At 46.2% G+C, this 20,051-nt stretch overlaps 1 protein-coding gene across 7 annotated transcripts in view; it reads left to right on the top strand.

Moving 5' to 3' along the window:
* Positions 1-20,051, top strand: part of MGAT5 (alpha-1,6-mannosylglycoprotein 6-beta-N-acetylglucosaminyltransferase) — a 395,868-nt gene that overhangs the window by 321,402 nt on the left and 54,415 nt on the right. For all 7 annotated transcript variants that reach the window (XM_043894629.1, XM_043894630.1, XM_043894627.1 and 4 more), the window contains one exon: positions 11,639-11,788. In XM_043894629.1, coding sequence (XP_043750564.1) covers positions 11,639-11,788 — 150 coding nt within the window. The remainder of the gene's footprint in view (positions 1-11,638; positions 11,789-20,051) is intronic.

The following is a 20,051-nucleotide window of genomic DNA, read 5'->3' as shown; positions in this document are numbered from 1 at the left end:
TCATGTATCCTGCTTCATGTAAAAGAAACTTTTTGAAATGAATAAAAAGTGTTTCTGTATAAACTATGAGTAAAGTTAGGTGGACAGATGTGGCTACACTCTAACATGACAATATGAAAAGCACCAGTCTTGGTGGAGTCAGTGACAGATCCATAAGAGCTGCCAGTCGAAAAGAGAAAATGTCATGTTGTTATTCGTTACTGAGAGAGACCACCAGAGAGGTTTTTTCCTGTAAGGAGATCAAACCAGTCAATCCTAAAAGAAATCAACCCTGAATATTCATTGAAAGGGCTGAAGCTGAAGCCGAAACTCCAGTATTTTGGCCACCTGGTACAAAGAGGCGACTCATTGGAAAAGACCTTGATGCTGGGAAAGATTGAGGGCAGGAGGAGAAGGAGGTAAGAGAGGATGAGATCGTTAGATAGCATCGCAAAATCAATGAACATGAATTTGAGCAACTCTGGGAGATAGTGAAGGACAGGGAAACCTGGTATGCTGAAGTCCATGGGATTGCAAAGAGTGGGACACAACTTAGCAACTGAACAACAACAAATAGAAAAATACAGTAAGTGATTTAAAAGTATTAATCTGTCACTTGTTTTCACCTGGTCATATTTTTATTCTTAATTGACATGATTATATAGATCTTATATACAAAGTTCAGAAAAGAAAATATTTACAGTCTGTGTTTCTTTTCTGACCGTTATTACTATTTATTTCATTTCATGGTTATTACTGAAAATAATCTTTGATCCAGAGGAGAGGGTGTGAACAAACGATCCCCTTCAGGTGTCAGGTGGTCCCGGCATACTGAGGGTTTTCGGCTAGAGACCAGCCTCAGTCTGACTCTTTGGTGGGGAGTGAGTTATTGGAGAGGTGACCCCGCCTTGCAACAAGAGGTCAGCCTTCTGGAACCCTTGACAGCCTCTGGGCTTCTTCAGTGGAGAGCTGCTCTTGGAGAAAGGGTAGTTGTGAGGTTAAATGGTCAGAGCCAAACACCTAGGGATGGTGGGATGGTGGGGAAGGGGGACCTGGTTGGCTGCCAGCAGCCACCACACCTCCTTTCCTTTGCAGATGAATAAGTATCACCCTTGGGAAAGCAGAGAGGAAGGTGCTTTAAGTCATAAATTTAAAAAATCTTGCAACTTTAGGGCTCAAAGGACCTTCAAACCATTGGCTCCCTCATTTTAAAACCAAGGAATTTGATGTTACAGTAGATAAAGTAGGTTGTTCAGGCTTCTCTCGGTCGTTCCAGAAGAGCTAAGCTTATACCTAGGTATCCTGCCTCCTAAACACTTCATTCTGAGTAGCCTTGTCTGGCCTCACGCAAGACTTTTCTTTGGGGTGAACTTGACAAACTCACAATCCAGACAGAGGGGAGGAAATTCCTGTGTGATGTTTGCAGTTGACAGCTGCTGCAAGGTGAGAGTGTCCTTGATGAGGAAGCTTTCCATCCCTGGACTTTTGCAAAGCAAGAGAACATTGAGGGAAAGCTGACCACTTCCTTTTTTTCTTGCCTCTGCGACCTGCCACTCCCCTTCTCCCTCCATGTGCACGTTCCCAGCTCAGAACCATTTGGCCGGGTTCCTCTTGCCTTCCTCTGTTCCCGCCATTAGATAAAGGGAGTAAAGACAGTGAGCCTGAGTCCCCGGGCCATGGCCTTGCCGCCAGTGTGCGTGGTGGAATGACAGTGTGGCCCTTCCTCACCTGTCTATGTCCCCACACACACATCACTGGCAATGCCCCCTTGGACTGCTCATGTGGCTTCCTCTTGGCACCAGTCTCTGGCAGCCCACACTGCCTGTGGCCCCTTTTACAGAGCTCTGCCCATTGGGACCCAGTTGGGCGCCCTTCTATGGGATTCACACCTGCACCAAGAGAAAACAGCGTCTGTTCCTTTGAGAAATTTTGGGAGCTCCCACTGATGCACACGCAGGCTCTGCTCAGGAATCCTCCTTCCGGGCATCCTCTCAACCTCAGTCTCCCTCCATGAGGCATTGCAGCATCTGATTGCCAGGCGCCGGCCAAAGCCCATCAGGGTAACATCACCTCCACTTTGTCAGGAGTGGATGCATCTCTCGGGTCAAGTCCATTCCATCCACAAGTCCCTGATCCTGTGGAAGTTCTATAAAAAAGGCAGCTTCCGTGTTGCCAGGCAGCCTCTTGGTTTTCTGACCTTCCCTCGTGATAGCTCTCTGCCACCGGCCAGTCTTTCTGTGATTACCGCCTAGATAGACTGATTAGCAGAGCTCCTGAAGGAGCCAGGTGACACACCTAGGCCACAGCGGTCTGTTTTCAACCTTTCAGCCTGTTTTCTGAGCACAGTCGTATAGCTGGGGGGCTTTGTTTTTCTCGGGCTGGAGCCGAGTGAGGGATAACATTATCCCTAAGTGACTCCGTCTGCCCTGGTGGGGAAACAAGCCAGTTTTACAATTTGAAGACCTCCTGCCTGTCTCAGAGCAGAAAGGAGGTCATGTCAAAGGGCTTCTTGTTTTCACAAACCGGCTAGCGAGTCCCCAGGGTCCTTTAAAAGGCATTCATTAAGTAGCAGAAAGCTCCAGTGCAAAAGCGGAGAAATCCCAGAAACCTACAAGTGCTGGGAACAGGGAAGCATAGGAACTAACCCGCTGGTTCCCAGAGAAATTTGCTGTGGGTGTGGCCAGTGGTGTGAAGGCTCTGACCATCTCCAGACTCAGCACTTGTTTGTCCCATTGGATGGCTCAGGGTAGTATCTGCACTCTGTTTTACACTAAGAATACATATTTTACATACATTTCATTATTCCCATTTCTAGCTCAGCACAGTTAGTGGGTGTCTGATAGAACTGGGAGGCGATATTATCCCATTTATAGATCCATCAGGTTGCAAAAACAGGACTGATGGCTCTGTCTGCATTACTCATATATTTAGCCTCAGAAATCTCCCAGTTTCTTTTTTTAAGCTAGAAACCAAATTCTTCACCTGATCAGATAGTAGGGAATAATAACTCAGTTCAGTTCAGTTCAGTCACTCAGTCGTGTCTGACTCTTTGCGACCTCTTGGACTGCAGCACGCCAGGCCTCCCTGTCCGTCACCAACTCCCGGAGTTTACTCAAACTCATGTCCATTGAGTCAGTGATGCCATTCAACCATCTCATCCTCTGTTGGCCCCTTCTCCTCCCATCTTCAATCTTTCCCAGCATCAGGGTCTTTTCAAATGAGTCAGCTCTTTGCCTCAGGTGGCCAAAGTATTGTAAGTATAAGTCAAGGGCTCCTGAAAATTCTTCCTTTTCACTCCATCCCAAACTCAAAGGTAGGTACGAGAACCACTCATGTCATACTTTAAGGCATACGACCAGCTATTCACCTGCTGCTCTAGGTGAGTTGTAATTTATACCAGGTGAGGTCCAGTCAAGAATAAATATTTAAAATAGATAACCAGCAAGGATCTACTGTATACCATAGGACCTGTGTTCAATATTCTGTAATAATCTGAGTAGGAAAAGAATTTGAAAAATAATAGATATATGTATATATACATATAAATACATGTGTATATATGTGTGTGTGTGTGTGTGTGTGTATAACTAAATCACTCTGATGTTTACCTGAAACTAACAAAACATTGTAAATCAATTGTACTTCAATATAAATAAAAATTAAACAAAAAGAGTAAGTATAGAACCCACTACAGCCAAAGAAAGCAGACCCCCTCTTAATTACCTGTGGGCCCATAGCTGGACCACTAGCCAGACTGGAGACAAGAGAACAAGGTTCCTCTTATTATTATTCCCCCTATAATCATTGAGCACCATCTTGTCTCCCAGAGAGGTAAGGATTTGAAGAGGAGGAGTCAGAGGTGGGTAGGCTTTAAGAATCTTAGCTTGCTGGAGTCTTCAAGAGCGCTAGTGGCCTGAGTGGGACGAGCAAGGACTCCCCCCAACCCCCAACCCACACACACACACACCACCTTCACCTTGGGAAGTTACTTGAAATAAACAAGCCAAGGACTCACAAAAAAAGCCAAGGACTAACATTATTTTGTGATGTAAATTGTTTCTGCTTCACTGCTGAAATTCACAGAGATTTGCATTTTAGAACTTGACTTCTAATCTTGGAATAAAAGAATCTTTGTTGAATTTTTGACTCCAGTAACAGGCAGATGAGGTCGTTTCTTTTTGTCTCTCTCTCGCTCCCTCCCTTTCTTTGACCTCACAGCTCCTAAGAGAGAACCTCATACTTGATTGCCACATTATAAGGAAGATGAATCAACCATGAAATATATCATTTAAGGTTTGCAGCTCTCTTTTTATTTTATTTTGATTCAGATACACCCTTAGGTAAAGTCACAGATGTTAAGAAGCTCATTGGCTGAGAGCGGGCTTTGATATAGAAGAACTTGGCCCCTGAGACAGGGTGGGAAAGTAGCCAGGGGGGTGGGAGGAGCCCGGCTGTGCCTGAGACATCTCTTCCCTAAACGTCTTGTGTTTCCTGCGCCCCCTTACTCTTCCTCCTGCAGCCGCTGTGGGTTTACTGAGCATTTGCTCTGTGCCACACCTACAGACATGGGACCTACAGGGTCCTTCTCCAACATTCACAGACCCACTGGGTGGGCACCTCCAGTGACAACGCAGTCCAAAGGGGCCAAGCAGGAAGACATCAAGGGCTCAGAGGTCGCCCCGCTGACCTCACCTGGGCGAGCCCGGGAAGAGGGGGAGGAATCCATTCAGGAGAGAAGAGGAGGGAGGGAAGAAGGGTGTCCCTGGGGAAGGCCATGGCAGGTCAGACACAGGCGAGAGAGCAGGAGAGGTTCGGGAATACGGAATAAGTGTAGCTTGACCTTAAGAAAGGGAGGGGCGGGCAGGGCCAGTGGTGAGCTGCAGAGCCCGGAGAAACCCAGTTTGTGAAGATCCTCGTGTGTGCAGAGCTGAGGAGGTGGTCTTTCATTGACATGAGCAGCCTTTGAAAACTTTTATACAGGGGAACTCAGTCTTCAGTTTTGAAAACTGTGGCACTGGGGAGGGTGGATTGAAGGGCTGGGATCCTAGAAACAGTGTCTTGACCCAGAGCTTCTAGAAAGCCGGGCCTGCAGCAAAGGTTGAAGTATCACTACCTGGAGTAGTACTACTATTCCTGCTTCGCCAGGAGCCACGCAGACGCTGGGCACTCTGGACCCCCTTTAGGGTCTGCAGGGAGGGACTGCCTCTCCCTTTGGCATAGCCTGTAGAAGAGAGAAAGGAGGCGCCCTCCGCTTCGTGGTTCATATCACAGGGAACTGGTGTCCCGCACTTCCGGAATGCTGTTCTGGGATGGGGGCCTCCACAACCTAGCTCCATGGCTAATATGGAGCTAGGCATACTCTATGGACTTGAAGTTTCCTAAAGAAAACATACGATTCGTCGTTGAATACTCATTCATAAAGTCATGGGATAATCCAATTCCTGTATTTGTCAGGGAAGAAGAGGAAGTTACTACTTTAAAAATGGTTAAAAATCCAAGGTGATCAAAATAAGGAACCTGATCACAAGTGTACCTATCAGAATTCTTTCTACTGAAATGGCAGAAACCCAGCTCTCCTAGCTTAGGATTGGGAGACTCTCAGCACCCAGGGAGGGGCAGGCATGCACTGGGCAGAGATGTCACTGGAACTAGGGACCATGACCCCGCCGGGACATTCCCCCTCTCACACTTGGCCTTCTCTGTGAGGGGACTTTCTTCTTCTCTGTCTGGGGCCTGACCTTCATGGGACAGAACCCACACTGGCTTCAGCAACTGGTTTCCTAACTGATTGCTTTGGCTCTAGAGAGCATTGACTCGTCACCCCACTCAGCCCTTCCTGGGGAGGCTGCCCACTAGCTCAGCACTCACCAGGCACTCTCCGTGGACCAACCACCTCTACGCAGGGCGGCAGAATTATTACACAAAGTGCCGTGTGGATGAGGGGAAACAGGGTCCAGGAGAAGGGATATGCATATCTGCCCTGGGGGGCAAGGGTGTTGATGAGGAGAAACGTACTTAACGTCCCTGTGGCCCAAAGCTCAGAACACTGCCATTTGCCAAAGGACTTTCCTGAACCCCTCATTGGCCAGCTGGAGAAGAAAAGGGCTCCTGATTCTGTGGCTGTGCCTTCTACCTCTCCTCCTGCTAAGGACTCAGGCGAGTGTTGCTTTATTGAATTGTTTTCCCAAAGCTCTCTATTCAACCTCTGAATATCTTCCTACCAGCTCTGCAAACAGTTGCCTCCAGCTGCACTCACAGCCACTGAAGACACGCTGAAAGCCCCGCTCCTTGGCTCCAGTATGTTCTTCCCTTTTCCTTTTTCCCTTTTCCCTTTCCCTTTTCCCCTTTTCCCCGCCTCCTAATGAGTTTGCTGCTGCTGCCGCTTAGCCACTTCAGTCGAGTCCAACTCTGTGCGACCAGGGAAGCCCCCTGATGAGTTTAGGTAGATCTCAATGAGTTTAGGTAGATTGAAATTTTAATCAGTTTGATTGGTTGTTTTTAATGGGAATTTAGATTGAACTGGAGACAGAGCTTTAAGGGGCTGCAGACTGCTTGGTGGGGCATTTTGGAGGCAGGTCTCACCCCTGAGACAGGGGCGGTGGCAAGCTGCAGTGTGGTGATTCTGTGCAAGCCCCTTCTGACTGTGTCTCAGCAAATTTGTAGGTAATAAGGTTTGTGAAAGAAAGTGAAAAGTGAAAATGTTAGTCGCTCAGTCGTGCCCATCTCTTTGCGACTCCCTGAACTCCTCGGTCCATGGAATTCTCCAGGCAAGAATACGGGGTTGGGTTGCCATGTCCTCCTCCAGGGATCTTCCTGACCCAGGGGTTGAACCCAGGACTACTGCACTGCAGGTTGATTCTTCATCATCTGAGCTACCAGGGAAGCCCAATAGGGTTTACGGAGGAGGTAATTTTCTCTGACTTTGTCCTCTTAAGTCAGAGAAGACAACTTTCTAAGGAGTGATCCTGACCTAGTTCTTGGATCAACAGGACCCCTAGTTCCGGGGTGTCACCTTGACCTTGAACCTGGATGTCCAAAATCAGGAGAGGAGGGGTCTGCTGGAAAATATTCTTCCCCCTGCACACACATCCCTCCCTGCTGTGGACCTTCCCGTGGGTGGAGAAAGGCAGGCCAGGACCATGGTTGACTTACAGAACTTCAGCACCTTCTTTCTTTCTAAACAACTTTTATTTTATATTATTTTTATAGATAAAAAAACAACTTTTATTTATAATCGATTTACAATGTTGTATTAGCTTCAGGTGTTGGGCAAAGTGATTCAGTTATACATGTACATATATCTGCTCTTTTTCAAATTATTTTCCTAATAGGTTATTACATAATATCGAGTAGAGTTCCCCATACTATATAGTATATCCTTGTGAATTACCTAATTTATAAATAGTAGTGTGTATATGTTAATGCCGGCCTCCTAATTTATCCTTGTTTCTTAAACACAAAAGATAGCATTATCCATTGAAGAGAAAAGAAGATCCTTTGAACCTCTTTATGGAAAGAACTGAGCCCATCAAGGGGGCTTCCCTAATAGCTCAGTTGGTAAAGAATCCGCCTGCAATGCAGGAGACCCCTGTTCGATTCCCAAGAGGGGAAGATCCACTGCAGAAGGGATAGGCTACCCACTCCAGGATTCTTGGGCTTCCCTTGTGGCTCAGCTGGTAAAGAATCTGCCTGCTATGCAGGAGGCCTGGGTTTGATTCCTGGGTTGGGAAGATCCCCTGGAGAAGGGAAAGGGTACCCACTCCAATATTCTGGCCTGGAGAATTCCATGGACTGCATAGTCCATGGGGTCGCAAAGAGTCGGAGACAACTAAGCGATTTTGACAGGTACAGGTACAGGTATAGGAGCCCAGCAAGAGATGTGAGATGGCGATGGTGTACGCCTCGGTGTCATACAGACTGGTTTCTATTTTTTGTTGGTTACATACATTTTAATTTTTCTCTCTTTTAATTGTGAAGTATATAAAACATACCCACCACCCAGATGTACAGATGTTGATACTGTGCAATAGTTTTCTTTACCAGAAAAATGATGTACTTCAAATATTGTTGAAGCTCCATCCACCTGCCCAAACCCTCCCTTTTCTTCTCAGTAATTAATATCTGGAAGTTGGTACCTAATATCCCCATGCATATTTTTATAGTTAACTACATATATCCATGTAAAGTATTGTTGATATGCATACCATTGAATAGTACTGCTCTTCATGGTTAAAAAAATGGCATCAAGCCATACAGATTCTTTTGCAATCCGTCCCAGGGCTGCTGGACCATGGACAAGTTGCATCATCTTTTTGAGCTCCAGGCAGGTTGTTAAAGATACTGGTTGTGTTCATCCTAGTCCAGTCCAGGTGAGCAAGTATTGCAGCTTGGAGGGGAGGAGACAATTTGCTATTACAAAGGTAGAATCAGCAGGACTTTGTGACTATTTTGATGTGTGGAATGACAAGTGTGATTCTGGTAACTGGCTAGCAGATAATGCCAGTCACTGAGATTAGGAGGGGAGAGGGGTGGGGGGCAGCGGTGCGATGCTGGTCTGGGGAAGTCAGGCAGTGGATTCCCTTTCTGACCCATAAGAGCTGGAAGTGTCTGTGGCAACACAGATGGGGAGGTTCAGGAGGCAGCTGGATTTTTGGACCCCAAATTCAGACAGTGGTTGGGAGCCTACGGAGATGCCTCTTTGGGATCCCTGAGTATCTGGTGAGCATTCACTTTGGGAGGGAGGGGCCAGGGCACTCAGCATGCCTGGTTCAGATTCCTTTGCCTGGAATCCGTAGTGTGGTTCACCCTCACCTGATTTCTTCAGAACAAGTGGCAACATGAGATGGAAATTTCTTCATTGTCATGTCAACTTGAAAGGTTAGGGTTATATCTGAAAACTTTTTTCCCCCTCATAACCTGTTGTGAAATTAACAGAATCAGCTCTGAAGGGTACTTCTGTTTTCAGATTTTACCATGCTTTCATGTTAATAGGTTCGTAGACTTTATTGACCTTGGCAAATACTTTTGCCTAAACTTACGCCCTGGTGAAACTTCAAGGCGCCACAGCCTTTTCTGGGATGAATGCCAGAGCTCCTGTCTCCACCTGCTCCCTTCCCCAGCGTTTGGTCTGGGAACCCAGTGAAGTGCTCTTCTCCAGGTTAGGACCCAGGTGATCTCTCGCTGCTCTGCTTTGTGGCTCACTGCAGACCTGGTCAGGGGCTGTGGGTCCATCCTCACTAGTTAGCAGCTGGTTCTTCACAGGGAAATGTGGTTTTTTTGCTTTATTAAAGGAAGGATGCTTGCCCCCCACCTCATCCCCAACCCAGTCCCATCCCTGCCAAAAGCCCAGCTTGATGTCCTACAGACCTCCTTTTGGCTGGTAGGAATCTCCCTGCAGTGGCCCAGGTGAAGGTGCTGTTACTGTAAGGATCCAGAAAGATCTGGGGGTTTAGGGCAGGGAACAGCTGCAGATGGGGTGGTACCCAGAAACACCTCTGACCCTGCTTTTCTCTCTCCCATCTCCCTGCTTTCTTTTCTCACTGTCTCCTCTCCCCATCTCTTTTCTTCCTCATCCTCTTTTAACTCTCCCCTTCCCCTCCCTCCCTCTCCCTCTTCAGTCTGTCTCCCCTTCCCCCATCTGTCTCTCTCCCTCCCCCTCCTCTTTCCTTGCTCCTCCCCCTCCCTCCCCTCCCCCCTCCCCCCTCCTCCTCCTCCTCCTCCCCCCTCCCTCCCCACCCCTGCCCGCTCCCTCCTGACCCCTGTCACACAGGAGGAATGTCTAGGTCTCAGTCACTCTAGGTCCCTCTTACTATCAACTATTCATCTTTCTCTTCGCTCCATTCCTCTCTTACCTGTTTCCCTTCCCACTGCCACCCCCCAAAACTGGCAGCTGACTTGTATCTGGTCCATAATTGCCCAGACTCCAACACCACATGACCTTTGTGCTCTGAAGCCCCCGGCCATCTGGCAGTCATCTCTCTGTGACTACGATTCTAAGCCCCCTAGAGAGGGTCCTGACTGGCTCAGCTCATTTTCCTGAGTCCGGCCGCTCTGTCCCAGGCTGGCAGGCAGCCTGGGGATGGGTCCCCCCTCTCAGGATAGACACACCTGGGCCCATCAGCAGTGGCAGGGGGTGGGCCAGAGTTACAGAAGCCCGTCTACCTAGATAGAACCCCTGAGAAGGAGTGATCGGGTCCCTCTAGCACAAAAACTATGTCATAGACCCCCTCCTGTTTATTCACACCAGGAAGGAGATCCTACATTTGGCTCAAGCTGTGAATGGGAGTCATGGTTTGTAAACTGTTCCTAGTCACCTCTGCACGAATGGAAGTGTATACATCTCTCAAGTAATGAATTTAGCATTTTCCGGCCCCACCAAACATGGCATGAAATTAGACTTTCAGTTGAAGTGTTTGTTTTATTCATACAGTGGGAGTGCAAGGTCGACTTGCTTATTGCCACACAAATTTCTTTGGTGCATAAAATAGACTGTGAAGTGTGCTGTTTTTCCATCATGAAGACTCTGGATGCCTGACTTGAAACATGTATTCCCCCAAAGTTGAGTACTTTGTCATATCATCACCGAGTGGTGGAGCAGGGGCAGACGCTGAACAGGGCTCAGGACACTGGTTTGGTGGGGGAGCTGCATCCCGTCAGGGGCTCAGTGGCCACTGATGCCACAACCCCAGGTCCTTTGTGGTCCTAAGTCACAAAACTGGCGATTATTACACTTGCCTGGAGTGTGTGAAAACAGGCTTCAAATGGGGAAAACCTTGACCCACTTTCCTACAACTGGAAAACATTACAGACCTTGAATCTTTCAAATGTCCAAAAAAAACCTCAAAGGACAACCCACAGAATCCGACTTCTGTAACTTAGTCACACAGAAACATGAAGAGGGAGAGCGAGCCTACTTTGTCCTCGCAGGTGGTTTTGATTTAGAAAATGAGCCTCAAATTCAGCGCTCACAAATAACAGACGAGAGGTTCTGTTTTGCTTCTAAGAAAAGTAAGACGACTCGTGAATGTTTCAGGACTCATCCGAGTCTACATTTAATCTTTCTTCCACCTTTTGTCTACCTGAATGTTCTCATTATCTCTCCTATCTGCCAAGTCAATCCGTGTATACTGTGGGAAACGCTCATCTCCCCATGATCCGAATTAGGTGGGATCCAGTTCTGACAACATGAGTTAATCATCACTAGAAATATTGGCAAGAGCTGGGGATGTTTGTGTTCCTCGGGGACAGCTTACCATCTCCAGATAAGTATTCCAGTCCAACTGACTGCCTTCTCTGTGCTTTCCTTCCCCCAAACTTCCTCCCTCATAAGGAAGACAAGCCAAAAGCAAAGTGTTGGATCCCTGGTAATTTACAAGGCGAGGACAGTACTTCAGAGCAGTCAGCCTCGAGCCATCGTTGGTATTCAGTAGTAGGTCACTATATAATATATTTCTTCTTGCAAAATTATACAGCATCCATGTGACTGTTTTTTTGCCCTCAAAAGCCATCCAGATTACTTTTAAAAGAAGTTTTACGAGTTGGATTGCCAAATCTGTGCAGTCTCCATGTTAAGAAATCCTGTCTTTGTGGTCTCCCAGCCATGAGACAGGTTTTTATGAGAATGAAAGAGAAACGCCTTCTCCTTGTGTCCCCTCTTTAGAATAAGAAGGTCTACTTGGACATCATCCACACATACACGGAAGTACACGCGACTGTTCATGGCTCCAGCACGAAGAACATTCCCAGTTACGTGAAAAACCATGGGATCCTCAGTGGACGTGACTTGCAGTTTCTTCTCCGAGAAACCAAGGTGAGTTTTTCATTGTTGTTATAAAAATGCATCCTTGATGTTGGGCAGAGGCTTGTTTCTGTTGGTGTTGAAAATGGGATCAGCATCTCCCATGCTTTATTTTCATTGGCGTATTGATCTTCTGGTCCTTTCTGGGCAGTGATACATTAAACCAGTTATAGCTTAAAAGGTAGTGAACTGTGGAAGGAGGTTGCTACCATTGAAGGCTCATCTACTGAGGACCAGCTTTGTGCCAGCAATTAAGCAAGGGGCTGGAGACACCGTGGCAAGCAGGAAAGGGGAGGGTGTCACCCTTTCTCAGAGAGCAGCCGCTTTCTCAGCAAGCCTAGAGTGCTTCCCTCCCGCACCTCCCCAGTCACCTCTGTGTTTCATCACATTGGCTTGTTCAAGAAGTTTGTACTGGGCACTGGAGAAGTTCAGATAAGGGGAGAGTCTTTGGGGCTTAGCAGAGGAACTGTCATGAAAGGTGTGAGAGATAAAATATGGGTGCGGTGTGGATGCACCGGGCATTTGGCACAAACAGGAGTGAGTCAGATTGCAAGGGTGGAGATGATACCTTCAGGAGAGTCAGGAGGCCAACCCGGTGAGTCTGTGTTGGGAAATAGAGGAAGATAGAATTTGGCAAGGAGCTGAGGGTCTGGTTGTCACAGATGTAGAATTCAGTGTATGTGTGTGAATAGATGGGAGAGCCACTGGTGGAGGGCATTTTTGTGGCATGATAAGCATGGTTTTGACACCATCTCTGTCCTTTCTGGATGCACCCAGTGAAGTTAGGGGGCCTGCAAATAGAACATTGTTGGACCTCTAAGGGTTGGCTGGCGCTTTGATGTATTCCTCATGTTTATTAATCTTTTTTTTTTTAATCCAACATATTTAGTATTGAAAATATCCAGAATAAATATGTATGTGTGTTTATGTACATGTATAAATATATCTTGAAAATCTTTCCCTATCAGAAATTGCTGGGCTAAAGATATATACATTTTTAGTTTTAAAGGTTACAGCCAAAATGACTCCATGGATATTATATAGTCTGTCAGTGTTCATACTTTTCCCATTTTTTGAGCGAGAAGACTACCTTTTCACATGTTTATAGCATAGATTCCTGAAGCTTGCCTAAAAATGCTGCATGTTCTTTAGGTAAAATACTACAGTCCATTAAAGGGTTATAGTATTGAACACAATAGCATCACAGGTATAAGACAGATACATCAGGCTACAGTGAATTGTTTAAATAATAAAAAAGATGAATTGTTTAGATAATAAAAGAGAATTGCAGTACATATGAAAATCATCTTTATTAATTAACACATATATGTGGAATTTAGAAAAATGGTACGGATGAATCTGTCTGGCAGGGCAGGAATATATAGATGTAGAGAATGGACATGTGAGCAAGTTGGATGGGAAGTGGTGATGGGGTGGTTGGGATTAACATACGCACAGGACCACGTGTAAAATAGCTAGTGGGAACTTGCAGTGTAGCAACAAGGAGCCCAGCCACGTGCTCTGTGATGACCTAGAGAGCGCAGTGGGGTGCTGTGAGGGGTCCAAGAGGAGGGGGTATACACACCCACACGGCTGATTCACTTTACAGCAGAAACTTACACAGCATTGTAAAGCAACGATACCCCCATTTTACAAACAGAATAGTAAAAAAAATAAACTCTTCTCTGTGAATTTTACACACATGTCTCAAGCAGCTCCCGCGTGTCCGGCATCACACACAGGATGCAGGAGCAAAGAAGCAAGCATGATCTCTGCCTGAGTGTTTCCTCAGGCCGAGGGAGGCACATTATCACCAGTGAATTGTTGAGCGCTGGTCCCTGTGGGCTGCATTTTCATTTCCAGGGTAGAGGACAGAGGCTGGATGGACGAGCGTCTGTGGCATCACAGCATTTCTGATCCGTGTGTGTGATACCTCGATGTGGGAAAGCATATTCACAAATGCTGTCCTGTTTTCTTCTCACAAGTAAGCAGAGGCAGGCAGGGCAGGTATTACTGTTCACTTTATTCTAAACAGGAGGAAGTAAGACTACGGAGTTGGGCTTGTCCGCAGTCACGGAGGTCACCCTGGAGATAACCATGACTCAGGATTTTTTTTTGGTGAGGGGGTAGCAAATCAAAGCTCTGCTAGGCCCTCCATGAACCATCCTAATGAATAAACGCATGAACATAAGAACATTCAGTGGATACTCACCAGCTGAAAGAATCTGCATCTCCTTTCTGCGTTTGAACATTGCTACCTCCCAAGTCATGCATGTGGTGCCATGAATACATTCATTTGATGGTTTTCTCTTCTTGGCCAAAGATCTGGTTTGCTTAAGATTTCATTTTCATACAAGGTCATCTGCAGGCTGACAACGGGGGCCATTCCAGAGTGAAGTGTGCCCACCGGTTTGTACTGTTGACTTTGCGTTCACCTTCTGTCTTAGGAGGACGTTTGGAGGCATTAGAATGTCAGGGCTCTTTGGCGGCAGTGCTGTTTTTGCCTCATTTTACTTTCCCCCACATCAGAATGTGGAAACAGCTCACGCTCCTTTAAAAGTACATTTGGCAGCACTGGTTCTCCATCATCACTGTCTCATGTGCTTATGTTAACCCAGCCTCATGAATGTCTTACTCAGCTTTGTAGATCTTAAAAGAACCCTTCCTTGCCGACCATCCACTTACCCTGTTAGAGAATGCGAAATAGGCTGAAGCTGGGGTCCCTGGTATTTGGGGAGGAGCAGAGAGCGGGTCTGGAAGGCCTGGGCCATGATATAAGATATTGCCCAGGAACCAAGGATTACATTGAAATTTTGAGTGCAAGGAGCAACTATTTATTCTTGAAAAACTGGTACCTTCAGAGGATGTCGCTGATCCCATTTTGTATTGCCTGTTCCTCTGACTAGCATATATGAAAGCTCTCCAAGTAGAATTACGGCTAAAACAGTTGGTAAATGCGATGAAAATGAGGCAGTGTATCTATGAGCCTCCCCATATACCCAGAACACAGCAGCAGGCAGTGAAATGAATGAATCTTGGGCTTTGGAATAATGACACTAAAGACTAGTCAGGCTTTGCATTTATAACCCTTTCTGCCTCTAACTCCTTCCTCAGTGTCTCTGAGCAATTTAAAAGCGATTTATTCCAATCCACATCGAAAGTGGAGAACTGGGGATGCAGAGAAGCAAATGCGCATGGAATAAATGGGACTTGCACGCTCCTCAGACTTGTTATGAGAGCGGGAAGTGGGTCGGGTGCCCCTCGAGGTCTAGACACAGATTGAAATGATGGATGCATAATCAGCTTCTGACTCATTATTTTTCTTTATGAACCATCTTTGAATCTCTGCATCAAGCCAGGAAACCGTCTGCTCAGCAGAATTTTGTCCTGGCGTGCCAGGAGGGGCCCAGGTACATGGAGCCTCTGGAGACAGGATGGGATCCGTGTCGCCCTCACATCAGGGCTCAAAGAGCTGGGAAATTGTTGAATCTGGAAGACTCTTCTAATAGACATATACATGTGGATGAACTCATGATGTATCAGAAGACTGTAGACAAGCCATTCAGGCCAGCAAAATCCAGGAGAGCAACTTAAGCCAGCAGTTAAGGGCTGAATGGGGTGGCACATTTTAATTTTTAGCTTCAAACCCCATCTCTCTTAATGAGGTTTCTTTCTTCCATTTCCCAAATTTCACCTCTCTGTGCCCACATACCCTGCTTTCAATCTCACCAGGGAATTTCCTTATGAAACGGGGCATTCACATCCCACGCTGGGTTGGAGGACCATTCGGAGTGAGCCCAAATGGGAACCCCCATTTCTGACAGTGAAAGTCGAGAACATATTGTGCCTGTGTGAACTCAGAGGAAGTAGCAACTTCTGCTCCTGCTGTTGCCACGCATCTTTTCTACCCACACCTCTGGCCATGTCCCCCTCCAGCCCTTGGTAGGGTGTGACGGCCCTGTATCCCTACCAGGTCATCTCAGCAGCTTAGCTGTGGGGCTCCCCAAGAAGCATAGACGGGGTTGGAAGACAGGCAGTGTGCACTTCTGTCCCTGTTCTAACCCATCCTTGAGTCTGGTCTCTTCAATCAACTGTGACTCATCCCACAAGCTTGGATGTGGTTGCACAAGCTCTCTCAAAAACCCTGGGCTCCAGGCAACCTCTGCCCGGGGACCAGAGATGGAACAGACTCCTTGCGCAGCTCCATGAGAATTCAAGGGCTCTGCTTGTTCTGTTGGCAGTGCCTTCTCGGGGCCCAGCTTGTAGAGGCCTTCAGGTAACTGTATAAAGAATGATGAAGGAGACAAAGAGAAGTCCACTGGTCATCTGGGGTCTTGGGCCCATGCCCTTAGGAATGATTTCTTGCTTTTCTCAAGAATCATGTGCCTTGATCTCTAAGGTCTCCCCAGCAGGGGACTAGGTCCTTCTGATACCCAATGCCTACCTGTCTCCCTGTGGTGTGCCCACATCTCCAGGCCCTGTGAGAGAGCTCAAGAGTGAGCTTACTGATGTAGCAATCCATCTTCTATGTCTGTTTCAGATACTGAAATATTTACCCTCAGGCAGTCAAGCAAGTAACCAGTTGCAGAAGCCATTTTCATTCTAACTGGATGGGGAGTAATTTTTGTACACATGCACGCACCTTCCATCCTCTCCCCTACCTTCACACATATGTACATAAAGTGAAGAATGTTTGTACATAGGATTCAATAACCTCTGTGACTTCAAGAACAAAAGCACCTCCTCACACAGAAATAGCACACAAAAATTGCTCATCCTCTCCTTACAGGGATGCTCAATTGCTGGAAGATCTGGCAATATTTACTCTTTTGCCCATTTATCTGACAAATGTTGGTGAAGTACAGAATATATTCCAGGACTTGTGCTGGGCCTTCTGGATCTGGGGCAGACTAAGGCAGTCGTGCCTACAGGAGGATGCTACTGTGGCAGAGGAGGCAGACAGGTAACTAGGTGACTTAACTGTGAGAAGTACACAGGTAGGAGGAGTAATAATGAAAACAAAAATGGGATCCCAACAGGAGACCTCACTGTGTGGGACCCCTCATATGCAGGGTCAGCCATTCGGTTGTGGAAAATGTTGCCCTGTGATTGGTGACATCAGGGAAGTACCAAGTTGAGCCCACGTGGAGGGCAGGAGCCAGTTGTAACACATTTATCTGGTTCATGTTACCATGATACACGTGACCACGGGGTTTTACACCCATTTTCTCTAACCTTTCCTTGTGCTAAGCCCTTTCCATGAATTATCTCTCCATCACTAAAGTCCTCTGACCTCAGTACCATTAGAGCCCATCTTACGTGGTAGTGAGCAGGCCTGTGATGCCTCCTCACTGTTGAGAGCTGAGTGATCAGCCTGGCATGGACTTGGGGTGAGAGAGGTGGGCAGGGGAGGCTTCTCCAAGGAGGTGCACCTGAACTGCCTTTTCATGTAGACATTTCACGCAGGCACAGTTGAAGATGGTCAGCATCTGCAGTTGTACATGCATTTGAATGTTCTGTTACTCCTCATCTTCAAAGTCATGGATCTGCAGTGCAAATTGTGATGCGTTTGATTTTGTGCTGGGGCTTCCAAATGACCAAAGTGCCGAGACTTTGCACAAACCAATCGTGTGGTTTTGATGTTGCTATATGTTTTGTTTTGTTTCTGGAAGGTCACGTAAGTAGCTAGGTATAGTCTGGGAGTCTGCCCAATGAGCTGGTCTCCAGGAAACGGACTTGGATTTAGCATCCAACTAACCTTGGGCACTTAAACCTGCTTGGCAAATATTACCTTTGTCTCCTTTGTCCTTGTGGATCTTTAGGAGACAGTTTTCAGGTAGTTTTGGTTAGGAGCTTATGGCGGTCAGGAGAAAGTGAAAGTGTAGTCGCTCAGTCATATCCAGTTCTTTGTGATGCTATGAACTATAGCCCACCAGTCTCCTCCATCCATGGGATTTTCCAAGCAAGAATACTGGAGTGGGTTGCCATTTCCTTCTCCAGGGGACCTTCCAGACCCAGGGATAGAACTCTGGCCTCCTGCATTGCAGGCAGACTCTTTACCATCAGAGCCACCAGGGAATCCTGGAGATCAGGAGAGGGAGTAGCTAAAAATATAGGGGAGAGATTTTGGCCACTGCTGTCTCTTCTTTCAGTACTGAACGAAAGACAGATGTCCAGAGAGACCCTTTGGTTTACATGAAAGCATCACTTATCAGGAAAATAAAATTTCTCCATACCCAGCCTTGTGTAGATTCTATTTAAAAATATAAAAGGGATACCTGTTACCAAATAATGATTCCCAAGCATTATTTGAAAGATAAACAAGTAAGACCTAGCCACAGCATGTGGCCCGTAGGGGTACCAAGTGGAACTTGGGTTTGGACTTAGTCAGTGTTCACTAAACACTAGTGCAAGAGCCAAACCTTGGAATACATCCTTTCTGTGAAATACCTCCTTGAATCCTCACAGCAGCCCCATGAAATAAAGCACTATTACTTTCAACCATTTTACACATGAAGAGACAGGTTCAGAGAGCGTGTGTTACCTTGACTGAGACCTGTAACTAGAGAAAATGCATTATCATTGGACCTCAGATAATCCACGGAGAGAAGCATATAACAATTTCTCACAGTTACAGAGCTAGGAGATGATACAGTCAGGCTTAGAAACCCGGTCAACCTGACTCCAGAGCTTGTGTTCTTAATCACTTTGCTGTCCGGATCACTTTGTGTTGATGATCTATCTATTGGATAAACTGAGGTTGACTGGTTGCTCAGACTCCATCCTGATTGACTCCATCAACTTGGCTAATGAAAACAAGTCAGAAAAGTGTCAGTTGGGCATGCAATCTCCTGGTTTGGGTTATCCTGGATATTCCACTTGAGAGAGAGAGAGAGAGCCTGGAAACTGACCACAGCCATGGAATCTGCCTAACAACTACCTTTTGACAAACAAAATTTTTCAATTGGAGTGTAGTTGCATCATGATGTTGTATTAGCTTCTGCTGTACATCATAGTAGATCAGCCATGCATATACATATATTCCTCTTTTTTGAATTTCCTTCCTGTTTAGGTCACCACAGAGCAAGTAGAGTTCCCTGTACTATAGAGAAAGTTCTCATCAGTGTATATATGTGAATCCCAATATCCCAGTTCTTCCCACCCCTTTCTATTTTGCAAATAAGTTCATCTGTACCCTTTTTTCTAGATTCTACATACATGCACTGATGTCTAAGAACTACCTTTATCTACACTTAAGGGATTCTTTGTCAACTACTCCACTTAGGGGTTTAAAACAATTTCGTTCCTCCTTTCACACAGAGTGAAAATCTGAATAGTTTAACTGAACTCTGTCGATACCTAGGGATGTCCCAGTCCTGGAGCTTCATCTCTTCTCTCTTCCTTAGTATTAGTTCAAAAGTTAAATTTTAGAGCATGTAATTTAGAGCTCTATTTAGAAACGCTCATTGATGGAGTCAAGCTGCAGCCATGGAGATGTTCTGTCATCTGGAATATCCTCATTACAGTCCAGGCTTCTGAAGACAAGCTGAAGTATCAATAAAACATGCTGCTTCCTCCTGGGTTGAGCCTTTGCACTTGAATGCATTCTTGCAGTGTCTCTCTTGTTCCTGTGCTAAGGAAATCTAAGTGGGCAGAATGAGGGGGAGTGTGGAGCTGGGGGAAAAGCAATTTAGTGTGGTTAAGTGCCAGTGTGTGGCAAGACCATAAGCCCTCACAAGTTCACAGAATGCCCTTGGTGGTGACAAACTCTCTCTGCCTATCCTATTGTCATTCCATCCTCAAGTATGCTATTTGACCTTAATACATCTGCTACATTAGAATGTCACAGGTAATGAGTACACAGGAAGCAAGAAGAAAAGTTGTTTGTTGACAGAAGGGACAAAGAACTGTTGTTTTAGTGTTTGCAAGTGGTGCATTTCCTGTGATCCTAATTAGTGTGACGAAGACTCATTGCCAAGAAGTTGTGCGGTATTTGCTTAAAATTCATTATGAACTGGTGAGGCTTTGGAGAGTTAGCCCAAAGTGTTTATTTTATGTGTACTGAGATACTTAGTTGCCAGCAGGGCAGAAGAGCTGGTGCAAATTGTTATTCAGATATAATTAAACCTAGGTCACATTCGAGTCCATTAAGCAACAGCCTCAAATCCTTTTAATTAATGGGTTCAGATTGGTAGGTCTGAAGGAGCTAATTAAATTTCTTTTTCCAGGATTTTCTATTTAAATAGACAAGCATTGTGGTTCCTGCATTTCCTCC

The sequence above is a fragment of the Cervus elaphus genome, chromosome 33, assembly GCF_910594005.1.
Source record: "Cervus elaphus chromosome 33, mCerEla1.1, whole genome shotgun sequence".
In the NCBI taxonomy this organism is placed as follows: Eukaryota; Metazoa; Chordata; class Mammalia; order Artiodactyla; family Cervidae; genus Cervus; species Cervus elaphus.
Note: the sequence above shows the minus strand (reverse complement) of the source record. Positions and strands in the feature narration are given on the sequence as shown.